Source organism: Pocillopora damicornis, chromosome 8 (genome assembly GCF_964200805.1).
Source record: "Pocillopora damicornis chromosome 8, jaPocDami1.2, whole genome shotgun sequence".
NCBI lineage: Eukaryota > Metazoa > Cnidaria > Anthozoa > Scleractinia > Pocilloporidae > Pocillopora > Pocillopora damicornis.
In genome coordinates, this window is record NC_142677.1 from 1,023,790 (window position 1) to 1,049,677 (window position 25,888).

General features: G+C 38.1%; 2 protein-coding genes and 1 pseudogene across 5 annotated transcripts; all 3 read left to right on the forward strand.

The window, feature by feature from the left end:
* The first annotated feature begins 771 nt into the window (after positions 1-771).
* On the forward strand, positions 772-24,889 carry LOC149040842 (uncharacterized). Of its 3 annotated transcripts, none has more exons than XM_089179925.1 (10): positions 772-862; positions 17,663-17,710; positions 18,111-18,422; positions 19,569-19,724; positions 19,845-19,967; positions 21,706-21,828; positions 22,570-22,829; positions 23,147-23,261; positions 23,358-23,680; positions 24,172-24,889. In XM_089179925.1, the coding sequence occupies exons 3-10, from the start codon at positions 18,116-18,118 to the stop codon at positions 24,358-24,360; spliced, it is 1,596 nt and encodes a 531-aa protein (XP_089036051.1). In that variant the 5' UTR covers positions 772-862; positions 17,663-17,710; positions 18,111-18,115; the 3' UTR covers positions 24,361-24,889. The 3 variants fall into 3 exon arrangements, with proteins under 3 accessions (XP_089036051.1, XP_089036050.1, XP_089036052.1); XM_089179924.1 differs by lacking the exon at positions 772-862 and adding an exon at positions 16,847-16,897; XM_089179926.1 differs by lacking the exon at positions 772-862 and having other exon boundaries at positions 17,696-17,818.
* LOC149040843 (uncharacterized) lies at positions 1,644-8,699 on the forward strand. The gene is made up of 9 exons (XM_089179927.1): positions 1,644-1,796; positions 2,091-2,402; positions 3,617-3,772; positions 3,895-4,017; positions 5,184-5,306; positions 6,404-6,663; positions 7,229-7,343; positions 7,418-7,737; positions 8,329-8,699. Exons 2-9 carry the CDS (start codon positions 2,096-2,098, stop codon positions 8,500-8,502), a joined length of 1,578 nt encoding a protein of 525 aa, XP_089036053.1. The 5' UTR covers positions 1,644-1,796; positions 2,091-2,095; the 3' UTR covers positions 8,503-8,699.
* Positions 10,880-13,942, forward strand: LOC149040844 (uncharacterized; annotated as a pseudogene). Its single transcript, XR_016179042.1, has 6 exons — positions 10,880-10,974; positions 11,095-11,132; positions 11,445-11,701; positions 12,564-12,678; positions 12,796-13,119; positions 13,605-13,942. The product of XR_016179042.1 is annotated as an uncharacterized LOC149040844 (transcript).
* Positions 24,890-25,888: the final 999 nt, after the last annotated feature.

Genomic DNA, 25,888 nt, shown 5'->3' on the forward strand with positions numbered 1-25,888 from the left:
AAATTTGACTCCCAATAAAAATACATTTCAAAATATGAACACCTTTGACTAGTATTTTTCTGTTTCATAAGGCCATCCCTTTACAATGAAATATTGCCAAATCGTATTCAATTGATCGCTTTGCTTCGGATCGGAAAAATATAATAAAGAGATAAGTTAACCAAACGGTGTCATGTTGAGACATTTTTCCGCGTCCGTTCTTTAATGCCGTCTTAAACGAAGAAAGACCCGCTAGTACATCATAAGATCAAGTCGTTCGGCCAAGTGAGTAATAATATACAAGAAAAAATTACACGCTTCTGATTTGCTGAAAACGAGTCCATTTTTTTTTTATAAAACGAGAGTAACGTTGTGAAACTAGTGTAAATTACAAACAGCTGCAGTGCACGCACTGTGGAAATTTCGTCTGCTTGATTTTCTGTGATGGTTTTTCCAAGCGAATTATTACCAAGTAATAGCAACACTTCTCGTTCAATTTGGTGAAAATAAGTACTTGCAAATTTTACAAAACCTATAAATTGCACTCGCCTTACGGGCTTCTGCAATCATGTTGTCTTTGAAAAATTTACTCCTGCTTATTGACACTAAACTGAAATTATGTTCTTAGCTATACTTAAACTGGAAACAAGGTCAAAGACGACCCCTGTAGTCCCTGTATATACGAAGTTGGCTGTCCGTTTAACTTCAACTTTTCTTTTGTCGAAACCTTTTTCGCCCCAGTTGTCTTTTGTCGATCAGTGTGACCATGTTGCGAACGGTGAATTTTTTTCTTTTGTTATTCTACTGCAGGTAATTCAATAACCCAAGGAAAGACCACATATCTGACATCCTTTCGAGTAAACAGTGTACTCGGAGTCAAAATGTACATAATTAAGAAACGAAATTAAAAACTATTACTCAAGTCAGTCGGTGTATGATTTATATGTAATAAGGTGCAGTTTAACTGCAATTCATCACATCTCTCAAACATGTTCATAATTCTGAGAATTTAGGTCTAGTTTATGCTGGAAATCAAAGAAGTATGAGCAGAACAAAGATCGTTAGACTTCTGTTCACTGTGTTCTCTTGAGCTCCAATTATGAATTTAATATTTGTGACTTGAATTCCACCTGCTCGGAAAGTGGTTTTTATTTCTGTTTATACACGTACGTACCATCTCATAAATCATATTAAAAAAAGGACACGTTTAAGAAGCTTATTTTCAACCTTTAAATGAATAGAAGAATTTACATAAAATCCTTTAGGAAAAATCTTGGCGCCAACTAAACGTTGCCCGGGACACTTAAGGGGCAGGTATTGAAATCCCTCGTCACTGATGAAGATGCTAATAGGGGTTATCATTAAATGACATTTATCAAGGGATGCTTGGAAAAGCGGAACTCGAACTCATATTGTAGATGCAGAATACTTAAGACCGGCACATGGGTTTTCCGATTTGAAAGGGGGCTATAATGAACTTTTACAACCTGTTAAAAAGTAATGGTGATCTGGTATTATCTTTAATTTAAAGCGATCACAAACAATTTAGAGGCAAATTGTCATTCACCAGGTGATATTATTTACAATTCATAATCAAAATATTATGAATGTGAGGCTATTTTGCATTCATTACGGATTACCAAAAAACGATGGCTCAAGCTGTCAGACGAGACTTTCAGTAAGGTAGGGGACTGAATTCAATTGTGTATTCGTTTTTGTTCTTACTAATTTTTTAATTGAAACAAAGTACAAACTTTCTGAATGGTGGTCCACGCCAAAGAAACTCAAATATCTGTGCTTTAATTTTCTCTTTAAAGGTAAGAGACCTTTCTTTTCATATTATTTTGATATAAAATTGAAGAGGAATGGCTGGAAAACCGGATGTTATTTTACAACTAATAATCAAATCTCAAGACTCAAGATCTCTGGACGAGAACCACTCAAACAGTTAAAAATGTCACCAATATACAAAAAAGGAAGACTGAAAAAAGTAGTTTTATCAATAACCTAGAGTTGCTCTCGGCTGTGCCTTGTGGTCTCCAAACTTTCCACGTGTATCCACAACGTCATATACGCACGCTAAGCATGGATTAATTCCTTTATTCCTACAGGAAAAATGCCGTGGCCAAATTTTTGTTTCTTTATCTTGGCTTTTTTCGCGGGCCGCGTGTCTGCTAATGAACAGTGCAGGATGGAGATCAACATTCAAGGCATGAAACTTGAAAATTTTGTGTTTAAAAGAATGTCAGCATCAGCTCCTCACATCTGTGATATTCGATGTGGACAAGAAATCACCTGCCAAAGCTATAACTACAACAGAAAGGAAAAGATCTGCGAATTGAACAACCGCACCAAAGAGGCGAGGCCTGAAAATTTTCGCTCGGCCCCTGGTTGGTTTTACATCCGGCGTTTAAACGGGAGAGGTATGTTTTAAGCTAAAGAATGTTTACGAGGAAAATTTACTCCTAAATTATATTTTAGAGCGCAGTATGTAGTTGCAGATGTAGTGAGAAGGCCTTCTCGTTCGCACATTATGGCCGAGAGCAAAGTGTTTTCCGGTCCAGCGCGACCGAATTCAGACAAGGAGCGTTTAATCCTAAGACTGTCGTTCTTCTTCTGGCTGACAATTTTACCATCTTGCATCACGCCGGACCGTAAGCCAGCTTGTGCAAGTTTTTCCGGCTCTGTTCGCGTGATCGCGTACGCCCCTCACGAGAAAAGTTTTTGGAAGACCACAATGCATGGGTTCAAATTTTAACTTCAAAATGTTGTTTTAATTTTTTCATCGTGTTTTGCTTTAAAATTTCTGTGTTTTCATGGTGTCACTGTGAGCAACCCTGACAGGTGCTTCTTTAGGACATTTACAGTTTTTTAACAAATTTAATTTTCAAAGAAACTGTTGAATGAGATTTTTCCGATAAACTTATCTTACTACTTCTGTGTTTTAACACGTTTGAAAAAAATGTTAGTTCTGATGCTTAAATGAGAGAAATGAAAGTGGGAAAAAAGGTAGGTTGAATTCGTGAAAACGTTAAGTTATTCATAAATGATATTTACCTTTGATGTTTTTATATTTGATAGTATTTTTCCAATGTTTTTAACATGCTACAATTATCGTTTTACCCGTCGCTTTCAGAGTAAGGTAAGAAAAATTCGAATGAAATATTCCACCACATTTCAGTGAGTTAGATACATCTATGCACATAGAGGAAGATGTTTTTCGTCTTGTCACGAGCGTGTGACAAAGAAAAAAATTACCTATCATCTCTCTTATTCTATTTACAAAAACATGACGCTGTCGACATTCTAGCAGTATGCAGGACGCGCGTCATGTATAAACTTCGTAATGGGCCACGCCCACCTAAGAGTCTCTGTGGCTCAGTCGTAGAGTATCGAAGCGCGGAAACCGAAGGTCTGAGGTTCCATTCCTCATGGGAACTCAGAACTTTTTCTTTGTTCCACGCTCGTGACAGGACGAAAAACATCTTTCTCTATTTCCTTACCGAGCTCAAAATTTACTCTCTCATTATGTTAACAATTTATTCCCATCCTGACCTTTTTCGAGAAAAACATTTTTTTGTAAATTATCTTAGTAGTTATCCTACGAATTAATTTTGTAATCTATTATGTGTTGCAGCACCTCTGGGTTCCATTCTGGAATTACCAGCAATGTCTTGCCAAGAAATAAAGGCAAGTGAGGGAAAAGATGCCACGAGCAACAAGTACTGGCTGAATCCAACTGGTAATGGAAAGACAGAGTTGTTGTTTTGCGATATGAACTTGGGGACTGGAGGTTAGCCTATTTCATTTTATCTCAACCTATACCTGTCAAAGATTATTATTTTTTAATTTTTTGTTTTGTTCTGTTACTTTCTATTTCATCTATTCTTTCATTATTTACCATTTATCTCCCAGACATCGATGAATGTAAGAGTGATATCTTGCTCTGTGACGTGAATGCAAACTGTTCAAACACTTATGGTTCGTATAAATGCACATGTAAGGAGGGATACAATGGAACTGGACATGTATGTACAGGTATGATGAACTTACTTCGTTTTAAGCGCTGTTTAGGGTTAGGAACTGGCATTTTGTCAGTCGAATCCGAAAATTTTCTTGGTTGCTTCCCCATTTTGGATTTCCTGAAAGCTTTTCTTCCAAAGATTGAGCTGAGTGTCTATCCTGGTCAGAGATACCAAATTCTTCATTATTTCATTTCGTTTGTCCTCGTCGCTTTCTCTGCTCCTCGGAAAATGTCAACCTTGTCTCTCTTTTATCTTCCCTCCGTTCATTTATTGTCTGGGTTATATAGAAACGCAAAGTGGCCATTCTCTAATTTCCTATATTGTGACCTTTCATCTCGGTCATTAAGCCCGCCGACCAAAAACTTCTCTGTGGTTGGTAAGAATATCTGCCGAGCATCGGCTGCGAGGCTCTTTCCTATACTTCTCTCACGCAAACCTTTGCTCACCTAATTGGATAAGACACTTTTCTTGAGACTTGAGACTTATGATGTCCAAGGGAGTTCTATTCTCCACAAGAGTGGATATCATTGACGAACGAGGTCTAACGCTGAGGCAGGAAAGGCAGCCACCTTTGTGACGCGAATGCCAACTGCATCAACACCAGTTGCTCTTGTAATTTTTTTGTCTCGGTCCTTAAAAACGCTTAAGACAGAACCTAACCAATATTCAGCCATCTTGACCGAACAAGTGTGGCCAATAAAAGATTTATCACATAGCAAAAATATTTCGTTTATTAAGAATCAAGAAATACTTGTTTATTTTAAGAGATGGGAAAGAGAACCAACTGCTTTTGTAGCTCAATAAACCCACGAGTTTTCTTTCCTTTGACCGTCTTCTACCGCTTTTTGCGACTCCGTCGCTGACACTGTCCATAACTTACAAACTCCTCTGTAAGTTCGCTCCGAGCAATTTTCTTTCTTGCGCAGAATTAAACCGTGCAATCCCGAGCGGGTACGATGGGCCCAATTTACCCTCTCAGGTAGCCAATCAGAAGACAGGATTCGCTTCAAAATGCCCAAGGGCACTGGCAGCGATATAAAAACAACTAATACTGATAGAGTCGTCCATATTTCTCGTCAGAATCAAATTAAAATGTAGTCTAAGTATTGCCAGAAGTAAATTATCCTTTATCAACCTTTTAAATTACTTTCCTTAGCTTACGTTATCTTTTTTCTTTAGATATTGACGAGTGCGCAAATTCCAGCATCATTTGTGGCGTGAATGCGACCTGTGTAAACACAAATGCCTCTTATGGTTGTAGTTGCAAGGAAGGATCAGTTGGAGATGGTGGTGGTTGTTCAGGTAAACTAAGTTTCTTTAGGAAGGAATGAGAATCTGCTAAGAGATTGTATGCTCACTGAATTACATCCCGACTGTCCAGGCTGCGCAGGAATTGGACCAAGGGGGCGGAGACCCTGAAATGTAAATCAAAGGTCACCGGCCCTCACTTCTGGTGCCAAAAGAGTTTGGTAAAAACGTCTTTTTAAGGGTCTCCTCCCGGGAGAAAAAGCGATTTTCTGGCCCTGGCTGCTCGGAAATTGGGTCGAGGGGGCGCAAATCCAAAATAGTCGCCAAACAATCACCTATCTCACAAGTGAAGAGCTTTAAACTGTCTTGGTTATCCATTGCATCAATATTGGAACAAAAAGAAAGTAAACTGGAGTTTCTGAGCATAAATCCTCAGCTCATGAAACACGAATTACCGCTTCACATAACTTCAGAAAGACAGCTAGTGTTTTATAAATGAATAAAGGGGTAAGTTTCTAAAGAAATCGTGGTGCTGCGTCGGTGGGAGAGTATAGCAGGTAATTTAGTGTTAACAGCTGAGTTGAAAACGTAAATTAACCACCGTAAAGGGTAAAAAAGCGGACGTTTCTAGCGTTAGCCCTTCGCCAGAGCGATTGGAGGAATTGTGGTTTGTGTGTGGGTTTATATGCAGAAAGTGGAGCTACGCCATTTATTGGAATATGGTGATGAGAAAACAGCAATAAATCAGTTGAATGAAAAGCGCTCGTTGATTCCTTGGGGATTAAGGGTGCCGATTTGGAATATAAATTTTTGTTCTAGTGTTTTACGGCTTTCCGAACTGCCTAGATTTAAGGAAAGGCCGCAGACTGCCATATGCTGTTTAGAATGATTAGGAAGATTAAGGTGTCTAGCGACTTGGTTTGGATGCGTCCTTGTCATTTCTTTCCACGTCACAAAGGTGTTCTCGGATTCTCGGATTCTCCCTTCGCGACGTGGAAAGAAATGACGAGGACGCATCCAAACCGAGTTGGAGGAAAAGTTTTGCCCTGCGTGCTTTGCTCCTTTTGCTGCGTATGCGATCCAAAACCAAAAGGTGAACAATGCTATGAATACCTTTTCTCCACACTGATTTGGTATTTGCTAAAAAAAAGATGACGGATGCCGCCACATTGTTTGGAGTCAACCAGAACAAGACAGAGTCATGCAAGGACACGAAATCAGGAGTGTGGAGGTTCCTCATGAGGGAAGCTGTAGAGTGATTTGTTTTCTGGAGCCCAACTGTGTGTCCATTAATGTTCGACCTACTACTCGAGGAGGGAATTACATTTGTGAGTTGAACAATGCTACGGGAGGAAATGAAAGCTCGTCTGTCCTACAAAGTAAAGAGGGTCATATTTACGTTGCTATAAAGGTACTTCGGACTGATTTCATATGGCCAAGAAAATTATTTAAGGCGATCCTTTTAGTCGTGACGTAACCACAGTGTAGACAAAAAGCTACATACATACATGCATTTGTGAGTTGAATAATGCCACGGATGACAACAAAGGCTCATGTGTTTTACAGAGTAAAAAGGATTACATTTATCTTGGTATTGAGGTAAAGTACTTGATGTACCTAGTGAACAATCCCTCTTTCAAATTGTGTGCATTCAGAGTCAAAACAGAAGTTTGCTTGTGACGCTAGCTTTGTTTCTCAGAGGTCATCCATGGCAGGTCATTACATTGTAAATTAGCGTATGAATTCAAAAAACAAACCAGAGAATGCTGATATCAATTTCATAGATGCCTGGGAAGTTTTGCTTTCACTTAAAGAAAACTGTATTATAAAGACTGATCATTATTTGATGCCTGAGGGGTGGGGGTGGAGGATTTAAAAAGATCACATGGTTTTCAGAGGGGACGGAAGCTCCTAAACAAAAATCTAATACTAATCAAAAAATCAAAAACCAACAAATTCAATTTTCTTTTGAAAAGAATCCCTGCAGCAGCAGTCCCTGTTTCAACAGTGGCACATGTCAAGCTGGATACACCAGTAAAGGATTTCGTTGTAAATGTCCTCCTGGATTCACTGGCGCATTTTGCAAAGAAGGTAAACCAAAAAAAAAAAAAATAGATGGGTTGGTGGGAAGTATACGTTAGATAATTGCTTCTATTCTGTCTCAGCCTGCAGTTTTAACTTTGAAGACGGCATCGGTGGGTGGGTGAAGTCAGGCACAGCTTTTGATAACCAACCAACATTTGGTGACAATCCAAAGGCACGCAACAGAGGAAGCGCCAGACAACAGGGGAATTGGTGGATAGGGGGGGCTGAACTTCGACCAAAGGAAAGCGCACCTCCCGGAAAACAACCACTGAATGCGGATTTACCCCAAGGCACTCTAACTTCCCCCTGCTTTCAGATCGTTGGCCATAACATCTCGTTTCTTATTGGTGGGGGCTGCGAGCTAAATGAAATCCGCGCGGAACTCATTGTTAACAACAAGGTAGGAATCTCTCATTGCATTATGCGTTGCAATATTTCCCTTCCTGTTTTTTTTCTTCGGCAACACCGATATGCAAAACTAATATACAACTATAGTATGGAGGCATGAAGCGTGCGGCGATCCTTCAGTTACGCCTCGTATTCTACAGAAGTTCGACTGCCGGTTATTTTCAGTCGAGTCTTGGTGCCTCCCCTGTAGGTCACTCGCAATAAGTTATCACCAATCAATGTCCCTTCTCGAACGCAGCAAAACTTTTTAGCAATTGCCCACCGCAAGAATCAAACCTCCTATATACTTTCCGACTTAAGAATGCATTTCAATACAAAAATGGTGAAAATGACAATGACGAGGACGGTGACGATGACGATAATAACAAAAACAAAACAAAACAAAAAATGATAACAATTTTGAAAACAATAGAATATTATGGAGCAAAAACTTTTGTTTTTCTGTTCCCCTTTCTTACAAATATCGTTGTATCTGTTGAAAGAGGCAAAAGAGTACTAAGCCACTTAATCCAGAGACTCCTAAGAGACCATAACTTTATTCTGTCGCTAACGTCTTAAACCTTTTTCAATCGTTGGTTGTTAGGTTGTCAGAACTAAGACGGGAAACTGTTCGGAGACGATGTACCGTAAGAGCTGGGACGTTGAGGAGTTCATTGGTCAATACGCTCAAGTCAGATTAGTTGACGAGAGATCAGCTAACTGGGCTCACATTAACTTTGATGACCTCAGAGGGGATGTCATTTGTCCACCTGTCTGACAAATGTTTGATCGAAAATATTTAAGGAGACAAGGCGGAATAATAAAAATGTGAAATAAAAAATCATTTCCTTATTATCGAGACCATTTGCCTGGTAGCGGGTTTTTTTTCACTTTTAGTCACACAATCATGTTATCATGTATCGTGTATTAATCTGTAAACCTTTAGAAAATAATAAAAGAATTCCTCCACACCTGTTTTTGATCGAATCTGTTTGGTGAATACCAAACTCTAGTCCTATCAAGAATCTCGTTCTGTTTTATAGACATTTTATTTTGCCTTGGACAAAGACACCCGGATGAAGGCCTATCAAAATCTTTAAAAAGGAGGATTTGTCTTTCTTTTACAAGTTTTCTCGCCTTTACAGTGGACTTTCACGCCCTCCAAACTCACAAAACTCACAAATTATTTGCTGAAGAACTCCTTTGCAACTCTGACTTGACTTACCAAAACTCCTCTTGATTTAATATGTTGCTATCAAAGCATATCTGTTCTCAATTTCCAGTTTTAAACTTCATCCTTTGCCTAGAAATACGTCACTTTTCCTTAAAAATCTCCAGAATCCACTAATGTTCTAAGGGATTCCTGGGAGAGTTTTATTACTACTGTTGAAACTGTAATAAGCGGCTGGCTGTCAAAATCTCCGAATCTGTTTCCTCGTAATCATTGTAATTTTCACCTATTTAGCGGTCGTGGCCACCCTTTACTAATTCCCAATTGTATTATCTTACACCTGTATGAAACGGTCACTTACTGCGATACTACTCAGATAAAACAAAGAAAAATCATTCAAGTAACTTTTAATCCATTTTTTTCTCCCGAAATAAACGTTTTTGTACATTGAGTTATCAATTATGGCATAAGATGGCGTTTTTTATCGTTTGTTATAATACTCTTCCCTGTGGAAGCTGTATTAAGCGGTCAACCTGCATTTAGCGGTCATTCCGCTATTCCCCACTTAATACAGGGTCGACTGTATTTCAGTAACTGCTGAAGCGGTTTTTCCCGGCCCCTTCCTTTAGGATCAAACTTATGTTGAGCTCGTACAGGGTCGAAGCTTAGCTTTTTAACAAATTAAAGTATATATGCAACACTGCGAACAAAATTACAAACATTTAAATAGAAACATTCTAAATCGAAGTATTGTTGGAAATAATTTGGCCGGTTGTGGCGTTAGAATCAGATTATAAATAATAGGCCAATGAAACCCACATTTTGACAGACTTTAAGTTAGCTCGTTCGCCAATAATTAAGGCTCACTGTTTTCAGCAGACGCAATTAGACGAGCAAACTCTTCATTTTCCCAATGGATATCTTGAAGGCAAACGGATGCGTTTAAATTAGGTCGTCTTCTGCCGATCGACGTTAACTTTCAAATGCATCTTGCAGCGCGGAGTTGCGGAGCCGGTAAAGTGATAACCAGAGACATTTAATTGTTGAGAGGTGTTTTTAAGCTGCTTTATTGACCCATGAATATGAAATGTGCTTCTGTAAAACCAATATGATAAACAATGTCTTCCACTAGATTATTTAAGTACCTATGCAAATTAATATACCTGATGAGAGAGGGTTGAGAAATAACAATTCGGGTGTATACGCGTATAACAATAAATCAATATGGCTCGTATATGCACAGAATTTAGTCGCTTGATAATCATTAATTTGACGTTTAACTTACATACAGCCTAATCTCGCAGTAGACGAAATGTAGCCCCACGTAAGACGCTGCGAGACACATTTTTCTCACTAATTTTCCTTTTAACGACTTGACAAGTTCGTGACTATGAATAATTTAACAGCCAACGAGATGTCTTCAATTTGACTTCATGTTGCTTCATCAATTAGATACTTCAGTATTTTAAAGAATTTCGTTATAACATAAGCCTTTGCCACTATTGCCATTAAAATAAAACGTTACTGTTGAATAATAGGTAATCTTCGCCATTCAGTTGCATTGTAATAAGGGTTTAGTCTTCAATTTTAATGATTAATGAGCCGCTATATATAGCTTTGTCATACGACGTTATGCCAAATGGTCATATGTTTTGTTAAAATGATTCCGCATTGAGAGAAATAATTGCAGATGAGCTTGATATCCTGCCTCTTATGCTGTAAAGATGAAAGAAAATAGCGTTCTCGGATTCTGAAGGCTTCGAATAACGGTTTGCTCGAAAGGAAAATAGCTATTCCGAAGACAATAAAAGTGTTTTACTCATTGCATTCGTGTGATTGGCTGCATAGTTAATGAATGATCCCCGCTGGCGTCTTTGTTACGAGCGTCGTGAGTGATCCACACCATTAAAGGAGCACCTGTCTAAGCCACTAACAACAGCACGACCATCTTCTTGAGAACATTCTGTTGAACAAACCAACTGGAGTCACTTCAAGTTTGCCAACATGTACGAAAACACATTTAAATCCGCAACAAATTTCCGCCTTTAGCTGGACAGACATGGCAATTATTAAATTGATGTAAACTGTTAATTCAATGCGTAACTGGTAATCTTTTATTCTAGAACACAAGCAAATGGCGGAAACATGCAAGCTGAGTATAGAAGCTTCCGTTTTAATTTTAAGCTTTCTCTTTTATAGCGGTATAATTATTCCGTTATCCTCTGGATGTTCCGCAGGTAAGTCGACAAAGTTTTGAATTTTGTTTTGCTGATATCCGTTTAATTCATTTCCAAAATTTGAATACCTCCTCTAAATATAACATTTTTTATGATTCGCAAAGGATGGGCGGCTATGTCTAGTAACAGGAGAGTTCTACAAAGATTATCTTCGGTTAGAATATCTTGAAAAATACTCATTTGTCCCGCAGTTGGGTATTTGTACCGCAAAAGAGATATTGGAGATATTACCCTGCCATTGAAACCAATTTCTCTAAACCAAAACGGTACTTTTATCATTTCATTCTCTTTTGTTATTTGAATACTAAACAGGTGAAGAATGTCGATCCATTGTTTTCAAAGAACCAATACAGGACAAAGTCATAGAGGGGTACTTAATCAGGCTTGTAGAGGTACCCCACCAAGGGAGATGCAATGTGCTGTGCTATATGGAGCCCAATTGTGTGTCCATAAACTTGGGGCCTTCGCAAGGAGGGAACTACATTTGTGAGTTAAACAATGCTTCGGACGAAAGTCCACGCTTATCCGTCCTTCAGAGTAAACAAGATTACACTCATTTAAGCATCGAGGTAAAGTGAATTATTTAGAAAGGCGAACAATTCTTGTGGGCGATAATTATGTGGGATCACTTCTCAAGCGATCCCTGCAATCCTTGTTTTGAATTAATGTGACTCTTCAGTATTGTACCGCGCATCACGTGAAAGTTTTTGACCCGATTTTGCACGAGATTGAGTGATTTTTCCATAGATTACATATTAAATTGTTCCATAAGTCCTATCGACTCTCTACCTATCGCTCAAGTGTTTCTTTATAAACTTTCGTTTAAAAACTACCGCAAAATGTACCGTGAAGCGATAAATTAGAGCACGTGATTAGTACCAATACGGGAATGAATGGGGTGATACTAGTCCATCAGATCTCTTTGGTGGCCAATCTTGTGTATGGTAGTTCTCGATACAGCGGTTGGTCGTAAACACTTAAGGAAAATTAGGAATCACCTGAGCAAGGTAAAATACCGAAGCTAAGGTACACCAGTGGTGATATCTGTACAGCGTTCAAACGAGAAAATTTCAATACGGAAATGAATGCGGTGACATTGGCCCACCATATCTATTTGGTGACCTATCTTGTATGTAGTAGTACCAATACAGGAATGAATGCTAACGTACAATAGTGGTGTTATCTGTAAAGTGTTAAAACGAGAAAAATCAAAGAACCCGTGGCTAAAAAGACGTGGAGCCATTCCAAATAAATCAACTACTACTCGACCAAAAAAATATCTAGTGTAAATGTAACAAGTATAACTGATTCTATTCTTCACTTGATCAAAAAGCCTGAGAAAGTTATCGCTCCAGCAAGACTGTGTTCATTGAGAATAAATAATAACTAACCGTAGATATTTATAGTACGCAGTCATTTTGTCTTGAACAGAATCCATGCAGCGGCAGTCCCTGTTTCAACAATGGAACTTGTCAAGCTGGATACACTGATAAAGGATTTCGTTGCAAATGTCCTTCGGGGTTCACTGGCGCATACTGCAATAAAAGTAATTGAATACAAACCTGTAAAGTTGACTCAATACAAAATATAACCGTAGGTTATTCTGGGGGATAAAAAAATTCCGTTTTTTTTCTTTTTGTTATTATTTTTTTTTAAATTGTAGCCTGCAGCTTTGACTTCGAAGATGGAATCGGTGGATGGGTAATGACAGGCACAGCTTTCATTTATCAACCAACATTTGGTGACAATCCAGTAGCACGCAAAAGAGAAAGCGCCCAGCAACAAGGGGACTGGTGGATAGGGGGGAGCTGAGAAACGACCCAGCGAGAACGATCCAAAAGGAAAGCAGCACCCAGATGGTCCCGACCAACCCCGAGGAACTCTCACGTCTCCTTGTTTCCGTATCGTTGGCAGAAATATCTCGTTTCTCATCGGTGGAGGATGTACCACAAGTAATATTCGTGCGGAGCTTATTGTCGACAACCAGGTGAGATTATTCACTTGAGACCATTATGTTTCTTTTGATTCTTATGAAGCAGCCTGGGTAGATTTGTCAAAGTATCAGAGATTTGGTCTTTCAAAATTGCGAAACTATTTTGAGCTTCGTGATATCCATGAGATTCGTATGGTTTACAATGAGCTATTTACAAGGAAAAAACATATTAAAAAAACAAAATGATCTAGCGTATATATTTTTGCCTTATAAATAGCTTATTTTGATTTTCTTTAAGAGAAGTTCTACGAGTGAAACAACCTCGCGTCTGGTACACTTTATTTGTCTTTGGCATACACAACACTGAAACGACAGTGCAGAGCATCGCAATCAGCACGTTCAATGCCGTAATATCTTGATTTCAATAGTAGGAGGTTGCTCTTTCTTTGAATTAAAGTAAGATACAGTCATGATAGCTACGTCAGCACTGATTGAAACAAAGGTTTAAAACTGTTTGATATTTTTGTTGTTACATGCAGGTTGTCAGAACAGAAACAGGCAACTGTAACGAGACAATGTTCCGTAAGAGATGGGACGTAACAGAATTCACCGGTCAATACGCCCAAGTCAGACTGGTTGATAACAAATCTGCCAACTGGGCTCACATCAACTTTGATGACCTTCAAGGAGATATCATTTGTCCTCACTACTTAAACGAAAACAGCTGAAGGGAGAGTAAGGGCACAAAGGATAAGCGTTTTTCAGGTTTTTACAGATAGTCACCTTCTGAGAGTAAGGTTTAACAGCTTTTGATATTGTGTGGTTCTCTTTTAGAGAACTTGCTTTGTGTTAGCATAGATAGGCACACGCTGTTTGTAGGAACAGTAGAAAAGTATTATGAAACAATTTTATACGCGTGGCAAAAAATGCTGTACGTATCCTTCACTTGTTATATTGGATTACCACGACAAAATGAAAGTCTTTTGCCTTAGATGCTAGCAATCATATCATATGAAAGTGCTTCTTGTTTTGTTGAAATTTCTGTTGAAGGCTCTTATGAACACTTAACGTCTACTTTGAAAAATCCTTAACTTTAAAAACTCCTGGTAGATTTTGTTCAGGATTAAAGATTATGGTCATTTTTGAGTAAGCTTCCAAAACAGGTTCCAAAATAGCGCAATAGCTTTCCCTAATTAAAAACCAGTATCGAGGTTGCAATAATCATGTTATTAAAACAGTCAAGGTAGACTGATCAACACATGTGAGATTTGGTTTTTCAAAACTGCGAATCTTACATTGCATTTTCTAAGAGTAATCCATTGCAACAGCACGCACAATGCCATATTAGCTCTGATTGCGACACAGACAAAATTCCTTTCAATACAGTATGCCATCCACTTCAGCAGTGATCGTAACAAGGTTATAAATTATAAGAGTTTTTGTGTTTGTCATTACGAAAAGGTTGTCAGAAATAAGACAGGTACTATGTACCATAAGAGCTGCAGCGTAGAAGAGTTCATTGGTCGATACGCCTAAGTCAGATTAGTTGATAAGAGATCTGTTAGTTAGGGTCACAGTGACTTTGATGACCTTAAATGAGATATCATTTGTCCTCACTAACAGAAGTAGAATTAAGGGCAAAAAGGATTAATGGTTGTTGAAACTATCTTACCCCTTCAAGTCAGGTTTTTGCGCGTAGTCACCTTAAAAGTAGGTTATAACAGCTTTGACGTTGTATAGTATTTGCTTTGTGCCAGCATTGAGACAATTTTATGTGCGAGACAGGAAATTTTAGAATCATGTCTTCCAATCGTTATAGTGGTGTACCGCGGCAATAAGAAGTCTCTTGCTTTAAATACCAGTAGTCACATCATGTGACAACCTACCTTTAACTTAATATGTATAAAAACTCTCATTAGATTTTATATAGGGCTCTAGAGGTCAAAATAGGTGGTAACATAGTGCAATAGTTTCCCTTCTCATGCGAAAGCCAGTATCAAAGCCGCACAGATCATGTTAATGTAGTATTTAATGGTAAGTATTTCACACTGAAAAAGAGGTTCTCCCTTTGTTCTTGGTCTTGGAACCTCGCAAGATCTTGAATCGAATCATTTTGATTTGTTACTTTAACCCTCCTTTCAGTTGTATTCAGTTCAACCAATGAAATGTAGAACCGCTGTAAGTTTACGGCGACTAGGGGTTACTTCCAGTTAGTAATATCTTACATAAGGTGATTTTAAAATGGCTCAGACTGGCGGGAGTCAAACAAACCTGACACAACTGTTGCAGAGAAGCACAATTTTGGAATAAGGAGAAACAAGTGTGCTTTGTCCACCTGAGAGTTGGAAACGAGCTGTGATTGGCGGAATGAAGTTAATTCGATTAAAATGTCTCAAAAACTTCGAAAAAACTTTATCAAATTTCTTTGTTTGTCTCCTTGTCAGTGTCCATATTTGGGTCTTGCAATTTTTGATCTTCGGTAACTTATACCGTAGAAAATTGTGAGAGCTGATCACTCACCAGTGCTTCATTACCTTTTTAGCTTTACAAAATTTCACGAGTGAAAAAATTATTACGTTATTTTAAAATAGAGTGGCGGGAGTCAAACAAACCTGGCACAAGTGTTGCAATTTTTTTTTCTACAGAGATGGATACGAACTGTAATTTGCGGAATGAAGTTAATTCGATTAAAACTTCTCTAAAAATTTACATAATCGAAAGAACTGACCACTAACCCCCTAAAAATCTATCAGTACTTCATTATTTATTAGCTTTAAAAAATTTTAAAGTAAAAAGATGTTTAATTTTATTTTTTTTGCATAAATATCATTTTGGAATATGTACATCACAGTTTGATCAATCGGTTTTAACAATGAAAAAGCATAATTAAAAGTTGCATTTTAAATCTTATTCAGGAATATTTACTCGGAAAGTGCATGCACAGAGTGTGTTTTAAGTGAGGCAGGGTTAATATGAAGAGAGAAATTTGACTCCCAATAAAATACATTTCAAAATATGAACACCTTTGACTTGTATTTTTCTGTTTCATAAGGCCATCCCTTTACAATGAAATATTGCCAAATTGTATTCAATTGATCGCTTTGCTTCGGATCGGAAAAATATAATAAAGAGGTGAGTTAGCCAAACGGTGTCATGTTGAGACATTTTCCGCGTCCGTTCTTTAATGCCGTCTTAAACGAAGAAAGACCCGCTAGTACACCATAAGATCAAGTCGTTCGGCCAAGTGAGTAATAATATACACGAAAAAATTACATGCTTCTGATTTGCTGAAAAAGAGTCCATTTTTTTATATAAAACGAGAGTAACGTTGTGACACTAGTGTAAATTACAAACAGCTGCAGTGCATGCACTGTGGAAATTTCGTCTGCTTGATTTTCTGTGATGGTTTTTCCAAGTGAATTATTACCAAGTAATAGCAACACTTCTCGTTCAATTGGTGAAAATAAGTACTTGCAAAGTTTACAAAACCTATAAATTGCACTCGCCTTACGGGCTTCTGCAATTATGTTGTCTTTAAAAAATTTACTCCTGCTTATTGACACTAAACTGAAATTATGTTCTTAGCTATACTTAAACTGGAAACAAGGTCAAAGACGACCCCTGTAGTCCCTGTACATACGAAGTTGGCTGTCCGTTTAACTTCAACTTTTCTTTTGTCGAAACCTTTTTCGCCCCAGTTGTCTTTTGTTGATCAGTGTGACCATGTTGGGAACGGTGAATTTTTTTCTTTTGTCATTCTACTGCAGGTGATTCGATAACCGACCACATATCTGACATCCTTTCGAGTAAACAGTGTACTCGGAGTCAAAATGTACATAATTAAGAAAGGTAATTAAAAACTATTACTCAAGTCAGTCGGTGTATGATTTATATGTAATAAGGTGCAGTTTAACTGCAATTCATCACATTTCTCAAACATGTTCATAATTCTGAGAATTTAGGTCTAGTTTATGCTGGAAATCAAAGAAGTATGAGCAGAACAAAGATCGTTAGACTTCTGTTCACTGTGTTCTCTTGAGCTCCAATTATGAATTTAATATTTGTGACTTGAATTCCACCTGTTCGGAAAGTGGTTTTTATTTCTGTCTATACACGTACGCACCATCTCATAAACCATAAAAAAAAGACACGTTTAAGAAGCTTATTTTCAACCTTTAAATGATTATTTATCGACCAATATAGAAGAATTTACATAAAATCCTTTATGAAAAATCTTGGCGCCAACTAAACGTTGCCCGGGACACTTAAGGGGCAGGTATTGAAATCCCTCGTCACTGATGAAGATGCTAATAGGGGTTATCATTAAATGACATTTATTAAGGGATGCTTGGAAAAGCGGAACTCGAACTCATATTGTAGATGCAGAATACTTAAGACCGGCACATGGGTTTTTCGATTTGAAAGGGGGCTATGATGAACTTTTACAACCTGTTAAAAAGTAATGGTGATCTGGTATTATCTTTAATTTACAGCGATCACAAACAATTTAGAAGCAAATAGTCATTCACCAGGTGATATTATTTACAATTCATAATCAAAATATTATGAATGTGAGGCTATTTTGCATTCATTACAGATTACCAAAAAACGATGGCTCAAGCTGTCAGACGAGACTTTCAGTGAGGTAGGGGACTGAATTCAATTGTGTATTCGTTTTTGTTCTTACTAATTTTTTAATTGAAACAAAGTACAAACTTTCTGAATGGTGGTCCACGCCATTTCCTCTTTAAAGGTAAGAGACCTTTCTTTTCATCAGTTTTGATATAAAATTGAAGAGGAATGGCTGGAAAACCGGATGTTATTTTACAACTAATACTCAAATCTCAAGACTCAAGATCTCTGGACAAGAACCACTCGAACAGTTAAAAATGTCACCAATATACAAAAAAGGAAGACTGAAAAAAGTAGTTTTATCAATAACCTAGAGTTGCTCTCGGCTGTGCCTTGTGGTCTCCAAACTTTCCACGTGTATCCACAACGTCATATACGCACGCTAAGCATGGATTAATTCTTTATTCCTACAGGAAAAATGCCGTGGCCAAATTTTTGTTTCTTTATCTTGGCTTTTTTCGCGGGCCGCGTATCTGCTAATGAACAGTGCAGGATGGAGATCAACATTCAAGGCATGAAACTTGGAAATTTTGTGTTTAAAAGAATGTCAGCATCAGCTCCTCACATCTGTGATATTCGATGTGGACAAGAAATCACCTGCCAAAGCTATAACTACAACAGAAAGGAAAAGATCTGCGAATTGAACAACCGCACCAAAGAGGCGAGGCCTGAAAGTTTTCGCTCGGCCCCTGGTTGGTTTCATATCCGGCGTTTAAACGGAAGGGGTATGTTTTAAGTTCAAGAATGTTGACTAAGAAAGATTTATTCATAAAGTATATTTTATAGCGCAGTATGTAGTTGCTGATGCAGTGAGAAGGCCCTACTGGTTAACACGTTATGACTAAGAGCAAAGTGTTTTCGGGTCCGGCACGACCGAATTCAGACAAGGAGCGTTTTATCCTAATTGTCGATCTTCTTCTGGCTGACAATTTTACCATATTGCATCACGCCGGACCGTAAGCCAGCTCATGCAAGTTTTTCCAGCTCTGTTCTCATGATCGCGCGCGGCCCTCACGAGGAAAGTTTTGGGAAGACTATCACGCATGGGTTTGAATTCTAACCTCAAGATGTTGTTTTTATTTTTACATCGTGTTTTGCTTTAAAGTTTCTGTGTTTTCACGGTGTCGCCGTGAGCAACCCTGACAGGTGCTTCTTTAGGACATTTATCAGTTTTTTTTAACAAATTTCATTTTCAAGCAAAATGTTGAGTTAGGTTTTTCCGATAAACTTATCTTACTGCTTCCGTGTTTTAACACATTTGAAAAAAATGTTAGTTCTGATGCTTATCTAAGAGAAATGAAAGTGGGGAAAAAAAAGGTTGAATTTGTTAAAACGTCAATTTATTCATAAATAATATTTACCTTTGATGTTTTCATATTTTGTAGTATTTTTAACATGCTTTAATAACCGTTTTACCCTTCGCTTTCAGAGTAAGATAAGAAAAATTCGAATGAAATATTCCACCACATTTCAGTGAGTTAGATACATTTATGCACATAGAGGAAGATGTTTTCGTCTCGTCACTAGCGTGGGACAAAGAGAAAATTACCTACTATCTCTCTTATTCTATTTACAAAAACAGGACGCTGTCGACATTCTAGCAGTATGCTGGACGCGCGTCATGTATGAATTTCGTAATGGGCCTCGCCCACCTTAGAGTCTCTGAGGCTCAGTGGTACATCGGAGCGCGGAAACCGAAGGTCTGAGGTTCGATTCCTCATGAGAACTCAAAACTTTTTAATTTGTCCCACGCTCGTGACAAGACGAAAAATATCTTTCTCTATTTCTACCGAGCTCAAAACTTAAAATTTTTGCAAATTATCTAAGTAGTTATCCCACGAATTAATTTTGCAATCTTTTATGTATTGCAGCACCTCTGGGTTCCATTCTGGAATTACCAGCAATGTCTTGCCACGAAATAAAGGCAAGTGAGGGAAAAGATTCCACTAGCAACAAGTACTGGCTGAATCTAACTGGTAATGGAAAGACAGAGTTGATGTTTTGCGATATGAACTTGGGGACTGGAGGTTAGCCTATTTCATTTTATCTCAACCTATACCTGTCAAAGATTTTTTTATTAGTTTTTTGTTTTTTTCTGTTACTTTCTATTTCATCTATTCTTTCATTATTTACCATTTATCTCCCAGACATCGATGAATGTAAGAGTGATATCTTGCGCTGTGACGTGAATGCACACTGTTCAAACACCTATGGCTCGTATAAATGTACATGTAAGGAGGGATACAATGGAACTGGACATGTATGTACAGGTATGATGAACTTACTTCGTTTTAACCTCTGCTTACGGTTAGGAACTGGCATTTTGTCAGTCGAATCCGAAACTTTTCTTGGTTGCTTCCCCATTTTGTATTTCCTGAAAGCTTTTCTTCAAAAGATTGAGCTGAGTATCTATCGTGGTCAGAGATACCAAATTCGTCATTATTTCATTTCATTTTTCCTCGTCGCTTTCTCTGCTCTTCGGACAATGTCAACCTTGCCTCTCTTTTAACTTCCCTCCGTTTATTTATTGTCTGGGTTATCTAGAAACGCAATTTGGCCATTCTCTAATTTCCTATGTTGTGACCTTTCATCTTAGCCGTTAAGCACGCCGATCAAAAATTTATTTGTGGTTGGTAAGAATATCTGTCGAGCATCGGCTGTGAGGCTCTTTCCAATACTACTCTCACACAAACTTTTGCTCACCTGATTGGATAAGACACTTTTCTTGGGACTTGAGTCTTGTGATGTCCGAGGGAGTTGGATATCATTAATGCCCCATTCTTCCAGCCGACTCGTTATTTACCTCAGCTTAGGATTAGGAATTCGCATTTTATCAGTCGGATCCGACTTTTCGTTGCTTCCCCATTTTGAATTTCCTGAAAGCTTTTCTTCCAAAGATTGAGTTAGTTATCCTTCCTGGTCAGAGTTACCACATTATTCCATATTTCATTTCATTTGTCTTCGTTGCTTCCTCTGCTCTGTGGAGAATGTCAACTTGTTCTCTATTTTAACTTCCCTTCGTCCCTTTACTGTCTATGTTATGCAGGAACGCAAAGTGGTCATTCCTTAGTTTCCTATGTTTTGACCTTTCATCTTGGCAGTTAAGCTGCACTACCTCTCACCAAAAATTTATATTTCCGTTTTCTTTTCAATGTATGTGGTTGGTAAGGTATCTGTTGAGCATTGGCTGCTAGGCTCCTTCCAATACTACTCTCACCCAAAGACCTTTACTCGCCTAAATGGACAAGACACTCTTCTTAAGACTTTCGACTTGTATTGTCCGAGGGAGTGGATATCATTAATGAACGGGGTCTGATGCTCAGACGTACCTGTGTTTTTAAATCTTCTCTCAGATATCGCTAAAAGCAGGAAAGGCAGCCACCTTTGTGGCGCAAATGCCAACTGCATCAACACCAGCAGCTCTTATACTTGTTTCGACTCGGTCCATAAAAACGCTGAAAAAAGACCTCGGCTAATATCCAGCCATCTTGACCGAACAAGCTTGGCCAATAAAGCATTTATCACGTGGCAAAAAGATTTTGCTTCATGAAGAATAAAAAAAATACTATTTAATTTGAAGAGACGGGATAGAGAGCCAACTGTTTTTGCAGCCCAATAAACCCATGAGAGTTTTCGTTACTTTGACTGCCTTCGACCGCTTTTTGCGACTCCGTTGCTGACACTGTCCATAACTTACGAACTCTCTTGTAAGTTCGCCCCAAGCAATTTTCTTTCTTGCGGGGGATTAAACCGTGCAATCCCGAGCGGGCGTGATGGCCTATTTTACCCGCTTAGGTAGCCAATCAGAAGACAGGATTCGCTTAAAAATGACCACGGGTTCTGGCAGCGATATGATAACAACTAATATTTATAGAGCCGTCCATATTTCTCGTCAGAATTAAATTAACTTGTAGTCTAAGTCATTACCAATAGTAATTTATCCTTTATCCAGCTTTTAAATTGCTTTCCCTTAGCTCGCGTATTAACTTAATGAACCTTTTTCTTTAGATATTGACGAGTGCGCAAATTCCAGCATCATTTGTGGTGTGAATGCGACCTGTGTAAACACTAATGGTTCTTATGGTTGTAGTTGCAAGGAAGGATCAGCTGTAGATGGTGGTGTGTGTTCAGGTAAATTAAGTATCTTTAGGATGGAATGGGAATATGCTAAGAGATTTTATGCTCACTGAAAGATATTACATCTAGTAACTCTCCAAGTAGGATAATCGTCAAGTTGGAATAACAATCAAAATAAAAACAGAAAGAAACTTTCTCAGCAACCAGAAGATTTCTCTCTGCCTTAACAGGCAACAATGATACTGTGTTGATGCCCAAACCAGAAGGTACGTGTGGAGAAGTTTTCAGTAAAAGAAATATTACGGAGGTCTCGGTTTAAAGCGATTTTAGATGTCAGGATGTCTAGATTCCATCTGAAATTTTTCCTCTTTGTACCCTGTTTCTTTAAAGAAGGTATTTTTAACCTTTGAAATTTGATAATTGAAAGGATAGCATAAGCTCAACTCTGTAAACTGCCTTGGTTAATAATTGCTTCAATATTGGATACAAGTAAAGTAAACAGCAGTTTCTGAATATAAAATCCTCAGTTCATGAAACTCGAATTACCTCTTTACATAACTTCAGAAAAACTGATAATAATATACAACAGCCAGTATTTTACAAAGCTTAGCAAGCTGAAATAAATAAATAAATCAAGAAGCATTAATATTATACAAAATCATAATTAAAAAATTACTAGTAAAAATTTTTGCCCCACGTGCTTCACTCCTTTTGCTGCGCATGCGATCCAAAACCAAAAGGTCAACAATGATATGAACCCCTTTTCTCATACTGATTTGATATTTGCTGAAACAGATGATGGATGCCGCCACATTGTGTGGAATCAACCAGTACAAGACAAACTCATGCAGGGAAACGTTATCAGAAGTATGGAGGTACCTCATGAGGGCAGCTGTAAAGTAATTTGTTATATGGAGCCTAATTGTGTGTCCATAAATGTTCGACCTGCTACTCGAGGAGGAAACTTCATTTGTGAGTTAAACAATGCTACGGGAGGAAATAAAAGATCGTCTGCCCTACAAAGTAAAGAGGGTCATATCTACGTTGCCATTGAGGTACTTCGAACTGATTTCATATGGCCAAAAATATTCTTTTAGGCGATCCTTTTAGCAGTGACGTAACGAGAGCGTAGACAAGAAGTTAAGAAAGTTTATATGGTCATTTCTTCGGAATAGTCAATCACTGATCTTTCAGGCGATTCAACTGTCTATCTATTAACGATCAGTTAGTTGCATATTAGAGGATCGATTGCTTGCAAGTAAAATGGTCTATATATAACGCACTTTAATAGTAGCTTTGAGATAAAGCAATGGACGAATATGTGAGCTACTCAAAACTATTTATAAGACGGAATTTATTTTGTTTCTAACAGAATCTCTGCAGCAGCAGTTCCTGTTACAACAATGGCACTTGTCAAGCTGGATACACCGATAAAGGATTTCGTTGTAAATGTCCTTCAGGGTTCACTGGCGCATACTGCAATAAAGGTAGATACAGAACTATGAAATGGAATTTACGACATTGAATGATAGTCATTGAGTATTCCGCGGGATAAACATTTCCTCTTTTTTCTTTCTCACCAGCTTGCAGTCTTGGCTTTGAAGATGGAATTGGTGGATGGGAAATGACAGGCACAGCTTTCATTTACCAGCCAACATTTGGTGACAATCCAACAGCACGCAACAGAGAAAGCGCACAGCAGCAAGGGTACTGGTGGATAGGGGGGGCTGAGAATCGACCCAGCGAAAACGATCCAGCAGGACGGCAGTACTCAAATGATTCCGACGCACCCCTAGGAACTCTCATGTCTCCTTGTTTCCGTATCGTTGGCAGAAATATCTCGTTTCTCATCGGTGGAGGATGTACCATAAGTGATATTCGTGCGGAGCTTATTGTCGATAACCAGGTGAGATTATTCACTTTGACCATTATGTGTCCTTTGATTCTTATGAAGCAGCCTGGGTAGAGTTGTCAAAGTATCAGAGATTTGGTCTTTCAAAATTGCGAAACTATTTTGAGCTTCGTGATATCCATGAGATTCGTATGGTTTACAATGAGCTATTTACAAGGAAAAAATATATTAAAAAAACAAAATGATCTAGTGTCGAAAACGTTTGGGTTTTACTTTTCAATAGCTTATTTTGATTTTCTTTAAGAGAGGTTCTACGAGTGAAACAACCTCGCGTCTGGTACACTTTATTTGTCTCTGGCATACACAACACTGAAACGACAGTGCAGAGCATCGCAATCAGCACGTTCAATGCCGTAATATCTTGATTTCAATAGTAGGAGGTTGCTCTTTCTTTGAATTAAAGTATGATACAGTCATGATAGCTACGTCAGCACTGATTGAAACAAAGGTTTAAAACTGTTTGATATTTTTGTTGTTACATGCAGGTTGTCAGAACAGAAACAGGCAACTGTAACGAGACAATGTTCCGTAAGAGATGGGACGTAACAGAATTCACCGGTCAATACGCCCAAGTCAGACTGGTTGATAACAAATCTGCCAACTGGGCTCACATCAACTTTGATGACCTTCAAGGAGATATCATTTGTCCTCACTACTTAAACGAAAACAACTGAAAGGAGAGTTAGGGCACAAAGGATAAGCGTTTTTCAGGTTTTTACAGATAGTCACCTTCTGAGAGTAAGGTTTAACAGCTTTTGATATTGTGTGGTTCTCTTTTAGAGAACTTGCTTTTTGTTAGCATAGATAGGCACACGCTGTTTGTAGGAACAGTAGAAAAGTATTATGAAACAATTTTATACGCGTGGCAAAAAAATGCTGTACGTATCCTTCACTTGTTATATTGGATTACCACGACAAAATGAAAGTCTTTTGCCTTAGATGCTAGCAATCATATCATATGAAAGTGCTTCTTGTTTTGTTGAAATTTCTGTTGAAGGCTCTTATGAACACTTAACATCTACTTTGAAAAATCCTTAGCTTTAAAAACTCCTGGTAGATTTTGTTCAGGATTAAAGATTGTGGTCATTTTTGAGTAAGCTTCCAAAACAGGTTCCAAAATAGCGCAATAGCTTTCCCTAATTAAAAACCAGTATCGAGGTTGCAATAATCATGTTATTAAAACAGCCAAGGTAGACTGATCAACACATGTGAGATTTGGTTTTTCAAAATTGCGAATCTTACATTGCATTTTCTAAGAGTAATCCATTGCAACAGCACGCACAGTGCCATATTAGTACTGATTGCGACACACACAAAATTCCTTTCAATACAGTATGCCATCCACTTCAGCAGTGATCGTAACAAGGTTATAAATTATAAGAGTTTTTGTGTTTGTCATTACGAAAAGGTTGTCAGAAATAAGACAGGTAACTGTTCAGAGACTATGTACCATAAGAGCTGCAGCGTAGAAGAGTTCATTGGTCGATACGCCTAAGTCAGATTAGTTGATAAGAGATCTGTTAGTTAGGGTCACAGTGACTTTGATGACCTTAAATGAGATATCATTTGTCCTCACTAACAGAAGTAGAATTAAGGGCAAAAAGGATTAATGGTTGTTGAAACTATTTTACCCCTTCAAGTCAGGTTTTTGCGCGTAGTCACCTTAAAAGTAGGTTATAACAGCTTTGACGTTGTATAGTATTTGCTTTGTGCCAGCATTGAGACAATTTTATGTGCGAGACAGGAAATTTTAGAATCATGTCTTCCAATCGTTATAGTGGTGTACCGCGGCAATAAGAAGTCTCTTGCTTTAAATACCAGTAGTCACATCATGTGACAACCTACCTTTAACTTAATATGTATAAAAACTCTCATTAGATTTTATATAGGGCTCCAGAGGTCAAAATAGGTGGCAATATAGTGCAATAGTTTCCCTTCTCATGCGAAAGCCAGTATCAAAGCCGCACAGATCATGTTAATGTAGTATTTAATGGTAAGTATTTCACACTGAAAAAGAGGTTCTCCCTTTGTTCTTGGTCTTGGAACCTCGCAAGATCTTGAATCGAATCATTTTGATTTGTTACTTTAACCCTCCTTTCAGTTGTATTCAGTTCAACCAATGAAATGTAGAACCGCTGTAAGTTTACGGCGACAAGGGGTTACTTCCAGTTAGTAATATCTTACATAAGGTGATTTTAAAAT

What these genes read in the sequence shown, in the direction of transcription:
- LOC149040843 (XM_089179927.1), top strand. Translation starts at nt 2,096, where the DNA reads ATGCCGTGGCCAAATTTTTGTTTCTTTATCTTGGCTTTTTTCGCGGGC. An exon ending in AGATGGTGGTGGTTGTTCAG is followed by an intron (nt 5,307 to 6,403) that starts GTAAACTAAGTT and finishes GCTAAAAAAAAG; the next exon opens with ATGACGGATGCCGCCACATT. An exon ending in ATATTTACGTTGCTATAAAG is followed by an intron (nt 6,664 to 7,228) that starts GTACTTCGGACT and finishes TCTTTTGAAAAG; the next exon opens with AATCCCTGCAGCAGCAGTCC.
- LOC149040842 (XM_089179925.1), top strand. Translation starts at nt 18,116, where the DNA reads ATGCCGTGGCCAAATTTTTGTTTCTTTATCTTGGCTTTTTTCGCGGGC. An exon ending in ATATCTACGTTGCCATTGAG is followed by an intron (nt 22,830 to 23,146) that starts GTACTTCGAACT and finishes TGTTTCTAACAG; the next exon opens with AATCTCTGCAGCAGCAGTTC. An exon ending in AGCTTATTGTCGATAACCAG is followed by an intron (nt 23,681 to 24,171) that starts GTGAGATTATTC and finishes TGTTACATGCAG; the next exon opens with GTTGTCAGAACAGAAACAGG.